Source organism: Perna viridis, chromosome 10, assembly GCF_037379345.1.
Source record: "Perna viridis isolate PV_CMFRI_1.1 ecotype Kerala chromosome 10, ASM3737934v1, whole genome shotgun sequence".
Taxonomy (NCBI): Eukaryota; Metazoa; Mollusca; class Bivalvia; order Mytilida; family Mytilidae; genus Perna; species Perna viridis.
The window spans coordinates 40835485-40843701 of record NC_142454.1 but is presented as its reverse complement, the minus strand read 5'-3'; the positions used below and the strand labels follow the sequence as shown (position 1 = coordinate 40843701).

Below are 8217 nucleotides of genomic sequence, written 5' to 3'. Positions count from 1 at the left end.
TTACACTGTGTATAACAGCTAACATGTAAAAACATTTAAAATTATTTAAACAGTATATTTATACTGACAAAATGGATCTGCAGTGGTGGGTCCATGGGGTTCCAAGAGTTGGACTGTCCTTCTATCGAAAAATGGCAAAATTAACATATTCATGTACATGCAGTAGTCTAGCTTTATCTGGAACCCATTGATAACTCCCTTTTCAAAACATATGGATCCTCCCCTGGGTCTGTAGTAGTCTTAACGCCTAAACTAGAAGTTTAAATTCTTTGTCAGAAAAAAAACTTCATTCGCTTAAAATAAACAGTTTTAATTTTTACTCAAACATTGAACCATTTTTTAAAACAGCGATATCGATTGAACGTTTCACGATGCACATGGGCTGCTAAGAAAATATAGGTTTGAAGGACAGAAAAAAATTAAATACCTGAATGTTGTGTGCACACTAACATACATATCTCAATTGTAGTGCGTAACTTGATCATTGACTAGACATGACAAAAAGAAGACGATTTTGAAAGAATTTCGATAGAAATGTAGCAATAATGTTTTCAGCATGGGAAAATTATAAACATGTTTTAGGATTTATTTTTGTTAACTTTTTCCATTTATCAGGTATGTTTATAAAGACCCGGAAGTAGTGACTGTTTATCTTAACGACATGATTTGGCCATAAAAGCATAGATACCGGACCGAGTTTCTCGTCCCCCCTTTTTTCAAAATCTGATTTGTTTACTATCCACGGCGGTTATATATACTATCAGTAACCGCCGTGGATAATACACTTGCAGTGGATAGTGAACACATGTTATTTATAATATATGTGTGTCTATCGCTATAATAACTGAAATCAGTGAAAAAATGAATCAAAAATCAAGATTTTGAAGAATGAGGGTAGGGCCAAGTAAAAAGGAGAAGGTTATATAACATTAAAAACTTTGACATCAAAACCATTTAGGACTGGCGATTAGGGTGTTAAGTTTCGAAAGTTGTTTGCCTTGCAGTGATTCATAATTCAATAAAATATGAAATATGTACTTGAAAGACTGTAAATTGTGAAAGCAGCTGTTCATAAGAAAAAAAAATGTCGGGTAAGGGTGGGGGTCGATCCAGAAAGTTATGAAAAGGGGGATATTGGGTTCCAGGCTATCATTTACTGAATTTTGACCAAACTTTGCACAAAATGACATTTTCAAAAAAAAAGAAAGAAAAAAAAAGGGAGCTAGGTCCAAATCCGAGAACCTTCCGCTAGATCCGTCGTTGATTACATATAAACTACATGTAAACGATTTTTTTTTTGGTTTTGATTACTAGAAATAAGTTGTATGGTAGATTTGTATCCCAAGACAGGATAAGTTAACATGTCAAGTCAAAAGCTTCCATAAAAACATAAGTTTTGTTTAGCTTTTAAAAATGACTAACATATTAGCAGGATATAACATAAGAAGGTGTCTTAATAAAAAATGACTTCAATTCCTATATTTGACCGTGATTTGAAAAAAAACCACTTTCACTAATATGTTTGTGTAAAAAAAATGGATAATGTATAAGATAATTATGCAGAACAATACACCTCATCTAGTGCATAACATATATGTATAAGTATGTGAATATATGATATTGAAATTATTTTAGGCGTCTCCTCTGCTTCGTATTGCAATGGTTACTACTCGACAACTTGCGAACATGGGTGTTGTGGCACTGGCTGCTGTTACAACAAGTAAGTAATTTTAAAACTTTAAGCAATCTCCGGACCACTTACATGATGTTAAATTGAGCAGTTTACAATTTACAATCCAAACTACAATATTAAACTGCATCATTTCAATGTACAAATGTAGTCTGCGTCGTATAGGGCACCCGTGACCTGCATTGGAAAATAAAAACGCTTATCTCGGACAGGTTGTAATGAAATATCCATATGTTATTTTTAGGGTGTCTCTAGCGTTAGGACTCATATTTGGACTGCTAGGTTTAATATTATTGAGCAGTGGGTTTGGTATCTGCTTTGTACAATACTGGTTTAAACGCCGGAAGACAACAGCAACCAGGGATATTGCGACCCAATATGAATGTGAGTATTTTACGGAACGAAAAATTCAAACGAGAATGTGATGTTTCTGTGTAATTAAAAAAGTATTATTATAGGAAAAATGTTCAAAAAGATTCTTTAAAGGATAAGTTTTGAATTAGCAAGATATTATGAAAAACAAAACAATAGTGATCAGTTGAATATGTAGATCGGAACATTTTGTGGGAACACTATTTATCACATGTACGAACTGAGCACATGTTAATATGGGTCACGAGGTTGTGTGATTGGTGGTAATTAATACAAGCATTAGCTTTTCAAAAACGCCAGTCGTCTCTTAGCGTTAAAATAGAATACGTGAATATCCTTAAATGTTATAATTTTCTTATTTAAAAATTATAAAAGATGTAATTTTTTTAAATATATACGGTAAATAATTTTCGGTAAAAAATAAAACTTTTAAGGGCTGTAATGTTTCAAAACATTTTGGATTTTGATGTAATGTTGCAGGTGGATAGATTTTTCAATGCTCTAAATTATGGCTCCTTATATTGATTATCTATCTTGTATAGTTTAAAAGCTGCAGCTCTATCAAACTTTATGAATTTTGATGAAATTTTGCAGGAAGGTAGAGCTTTGAATGTTCTACATTAATGCTTCTTACATTGATTATCTATCTTGATGCTGACAGACTCCCAAAGATATATTCCCACAACTCATTACATCATCCTAGGGTACATAGTTTATTAGAAATTGACTTTGACATAAAACGTAACCAAAGTCAATCATGAATGATCAAACTTTCTTCTGTCTACGACAAAATCATTCATGCGCGAAAAGCCCGCGAAAATAAAACGGGAATACACGATAGATAATGTAGTGAATATTAAATAACATTGATAGTATCAAAACTTTCTTGAAGTTATTGTTACATGTCAATACCATATTGAATGTATATCGTAACTCTCTTTTTTTTTTTAATTTGATCGTTGCCACTATTTATGAAGCTTACCGACTCTTCGGATTTAAGACTGGTTTCCGTTCAGCCAGTATCAGTCTAAAGAAGATGCTAAAATAATGATAATATACCGTAAGCGCATACGGTTCTACGTATTGATTTGAGAGTGTGTTATGTTGTCAGCCAATCATAAATAATCGGCGCTTCACTTCTGCGCTATTTGAAATTTTTATCCAATGAGATGATGGTTTTCAATTTCTTCGTGCTTGTTATCTGCTTTCAATTCTTTATAATCGTCTCCACGGAAACGATTAATAAACTCACATTCATATCACAACTCATACATGCGTGTTACGCTTAAGCTTGCCAAACTACGCCGACTTTAAAGAAATGTACAGTGATGGACTTCTTACAATTGGTCACATTTATAGGTTTCTTTTTTTTTTACAAAATTAAAGTTATTACCCGGCCACCACATAAGTCATTATCGTGGATTGTTTTGGTATACCCACCTTCATCATGTGAACAGCAATTTACTCACAGTGTCATAGTTTCCCTTACCTCATTCGTCTAGCCCTAACATTTTACGAGAGAATCGGTGGGTGTTTCTAAAAAAAAATAGAGGACGGTAACCCTACCATGCTCTCAGTTTTTAGTTGAGTCCGGGCTGCTCATTTACTTTTGTTTCTTTGTAAATGTTATTTTGGTTATTTACTGTGGGATAGATAGAAAAGGAGCATGCGTAAAGCATGCTCAATACATACTTCCGCGAGGAAGTTCTTTTGTTCTACCCAGGCTCCACCTCGCGGAAATATATGTCTCGCATGCTCATCGACTGAAATCAGAAGGGACGATTTTCCTTGACTTTTCATTAGCCTTGGACAATATTATTTTAATCAGTTCTTTAACTTGATATTCACAGCACATGATATGGGGGTGTGTCATTTTTCCATCAACACTTGGACAAAACTTATTTCCCGTCCGGATTAAAATTTTGAATGAAGAACAACCATGTTGATTAAAATGATGTAAAAACAAAGTTTATGGTTAAAGTACAAACATCAATTTCACGAGCCTTTTAAGGGGGATAATTGGCGGGAAAGGTCTTTTAAAAAAGGGATAGTTTGCGGAGAAATGCTTTAATAGAAAAGAAATGGCAAGTTCAGATGAAAAGTTATCTGCCCCTGAAATGATGTTCATTTCAATGAGATAAGTACTCATTTTACAGAAAAAAAATTGCTTTGTTCTTTGAATTTGATGGTAAAAATAGTCAAAATACAAAATACATTGGCAATGTGGAGGGTTATTTTACATTGTGTTTCATCCGCAGTGACTGCCTGATTTTTATGGAGACTGACATTTTATACTTATTTCAGCCTCACCTTCTGGGTTACCTATGAAACCAAGCTCAATTCCTACGAATTGTAAGTATAAAAGTTATGTATTATTTTACAACTCTTCTAGATTAAACGATTACATTCAATTGGTACGCATGACCTGGTTATTGACAATCATTGGGAAACTTGTTCAAACAGAAGGCAACGTTGATAAGTAACTTGATATCATCATGGTCTTTATAACCCATCATTGATTCTTTGTCATATGAAGTGAAATAAAACTTTCTGAATTACGTGCGTCGAAAGCCCACACTTGATTCGGACTATTTGTAAAAGACCTCAGTGAAACTGGCTACTCTGTATGCCACTTTATATATCTTACGACATTTGACTTAAAAAAATGTATGTAGTTCATGGAAGAAATATAATATTAGGGAATATTTTGTTAAACCAGTCTATATGTATTAAAGATGAACATGTTTTTGTCTCCATTTCTGTTCTATCTGCTGTCGTAGAACAGAAATCCTGACATATTCTGACAGAATTTAGGAGAGGTTAGAAGTGATCGCAACTATATTACTAGTCATGTGCCGAAGGGCAGTCGTATTGGATGGAGGATAGTCATATTTGAGGTCCATTGCGACTAGCTCGAGAACGTCATCTATTTCCTAATTTTCTGCACAGAGGTATGTGGGTTTTTATTAACCACACTACTTTCTGTTAATTGTAATAGTACTCAAGTAACAGTTATTCCCCTCTGTCAGTCGCGGATCAAGGGGTGTTTTTGGGGTTGGACACCCTCTTTTGTTGGAAAATTTTATGACTAATTGTATAAAGTATTAGGGATGAAAAAATACTGGTTTTTTCTATAACCTATTCGCAAAGCTCGAGCGAATCCGTTTACTTATTTAAGAATAAAAGTGACAACTAAGTAATTTCGACAAGAATAATGTTTCGATGAAAGTATTTCAATGATAATATGCTTAGGAAAAGCATGTTCACACTTCAACTAAATATATATCTTTCAGATAATTAAATGAATTTTTGAGATTTCGATAACAGAACTTGGTGTCTACAATGCAGACTACATGTACTGCTAGGGATAACCGAAAAACGAGAAGAGACTGTGAACTCTTGTTTTATTCATACTTTCACATATTTTGGTCAAAATTTGAATCTGAATGCACATTATTGCCTCATTTCTAACCTTTCATCATTGCGCTAACTTAATGACTTTATTTCATTAATTTTGTTTGTGTTTTTTTTAACAATTTATTCGCTGTCTGTGTATCTGCATCATAAATACGACTTTCTTTTTTATTTATGCAGTTTATTTTTGTACTAGATAAACTATTTAAAACGCGAGTACGCATAGCCCAAATCACGATCATCTTGATAAGCAGATTTGCGAGCCTAAGATTCCATCATAACCACGAGTTCTGTTGGCTCCAAAAACTAATGAGGAAAACCTAAGGGAAGGGACATAACACTTCAAATCAATGATATGTTTGTATCGTAATCAACTTCATCAAAGCCTTTCAAGCTTTCCTTTGAAACAGAATGAAATCAGTCCTTTGATGCATACATGATATTGATGTACAATGGTTAATACAAACGTTCCAATGATTTGTAAGAGTTATGTCCCTTACCCTAAGTCTTCCTCCTTAACCCACATGTGCATAATGCTAATGAAAGTTTAGAATCACGCTCTTGTATAAACCGTACAAATGCACATGCACTGTGGTTTGGAAGTAAACTAGTTTGGAAATGTGTCAATCCAAAAAGCACGTGCGCATCTGACTTAAATGACATATCCTTTTTTATTCTTTCAAGTATTAAATGACTTCAAACAGAAAAAGAAAGCAGGTAAGTACGATATTCCTCGATACTACTGCCAGTACTGATTCTGCATATAGAAAAAATATATAACCCGAGGCATGAAAGGTTGAGGATCTTAGGTAATATTTCATAAAGAAATCGTTGAAGTTTTATTGTTATGGTTGGTACGTTTTGTACACTGGTTTAATTAATTTTAGCGATGATTAACTGCAGTATAAAAAGAACAATCTGAAATCTAAGATGAACATTTACATTGACCGGTACGAAATTTTATATAACATTATGCACGTTTAATATTCCTGAAGTAAAAAGACTCCAACACAGCTGTGTCCAAGCCTTTCAATCAGATTCTATACAGTAAAACGCGATTAGACTACGTAATGATTATTACATGTAGTACGCGGATCTAAACTCGACAAAAAGTGGAGCAAAACTCATGGGGGCTATATTTTTCCCCGAGAAAAAAATATGCATCATATTCAATATAATCAAAGACGAATGCTTGTTTCTAGAACTTTATTGCTTTCCTTGTATTTTTAATGTTTAAATAAACACATTACATCAGTTAAAAACAGAAAATTCAATTTCATAAGGGAGAAACCTTGAATTTATCTAGTAATGAATATTCAGTAGGGAATTCCCCTTTTCTCAAGTCATATAAGGCCAATGACGACTCTGCTTCTTCAAATTTTAACAACTTTTTTTCTCAGCCGAAGCTAAAAAGGCGGAAGAGGCCAAAAAGATTGAGAATGCGAAAAAATTGGATGAGGCCAAAAAGTCAGACGAGGCCAAAAAGTCGGACGAGATCAAGGTTCCAATTGATGATAATCCGGAAAACAAAAATGACAGCGAATCAAAAAAAGTGTGACGTGATTTTTTTCGATTGTTTTCAAGAATTTGATGATCGATTAATATTATGCTTCGAATGTTTCAGGCTTGGATACAATGTTTAATGTTTAAGTGTAAGTATTTGTAAGAATCTGGCTTAATGGGAAAAATCAGAAACATCCATGTCAAAAAGCCACCGATCTTACAATATAATTATGTCACTCAATGATGCTGTCTTTACTTGAAAAGACCATTATTAGATCTCTGCATCACTGGCTTTGCTCAGAAATTTTTCAATAGAATAATAGAAAAATGAGGTTTTTGGCGGAGTTGTTTGCCCTTGAAATGTTCATTTTCAGTGCATTTCAGTGAAATTGTAACTCAATGGTCCAGCATGATATGGAAAATCTTGTCTGTTTTCCTTGATTCTGATGGTGCAGATAGTCAAATTACACATTCAAAATGATGGGTTTTTTATACCATGTTTCACCGACTGCCTGATTCTTACAGGGACTGACACTTAAGGCGTTTTAACAATTACATTTATTTGCATGTCTGAACTACATGGATATTCTATTGATTGGTCATATTTGCAAATCAAGTTTTCTCATTTTTGTTACACTTAATTTATACAATATTTATCTTGGAATGCATGTATTTCTAGGTTGAAAGATCACCATACGTGGATGGTTGTGTGCGATAATTTAAGTACATTTTTGCATATTTAAAAGAATACACAGTAATTCTGATAGAAGTAGATATTTATTAAACATTTATAAAATGTCTATTAACATTTTCATACATCTGATTTTACCGAATCACAAAAATGGCAGCTATGATTCGTCTCCCCAGTCTGGCCCCCAAGATTAAAATTTACGTTTATTATTAAACTTTACATTGATACATGTACATAAAATAAAACATCATTTTTAATCCTAATATTACAACAATCTTCTGTGCAGAGGGTATATTCGCTATTCACGTCTGCCATGCGCATTCAGTGCAAAACCCCACTATGGGCGGCAGATAGGGCAAAAAAAAAAAGACATCAAAACGAGACAAACAAATTAGTTTAGAAACAAACTGAAATGCAAATCAAAGATCAATTCCCTTAAATACAAACAACACTGAATTAAAAATAAACAGTCTAAAATAAAATCATTAGTTTCTTTTGCAAAACAAACAGACGTCTATGCATTAACACACATCATTGCAAAATTTAT

At 33.4% G+C, this 8217-nt stretch overlaps 1 protein-coding gene across 1 annotated transcript; it reads left to right on the top strand.

The window, feature by feature from the left end:
* The first annotated feature begins 415 nt into the window (after nucleotides 1-415).
* On the top strand, nucleotides 416-7779 carry LOC148605790 (uncharacterized). The gene is made up of 6 exons (XM_088547433.1): nucleotides 416-615; nucleotides 1636-1720; nucleotides 1935-2074; nucleotides 4367-4414; nucleotides 6161-6193; nucleotides 6877-7779. The coding sequence occupies exons 1-6, from the start codon at nucleotides 546-548 to the stop codon at nucleotides 7032-7034; spliced, it is 534 nt and encodes a 177-aa protein (XP_088403559.1). The 5' UTR covers nucleotides 416-545; the 3' UTR covers nucleotides 7035-7779.
* The last annotated feature ends 438 nt before the right edge of the window (nucleotides 7780-8217 follow it).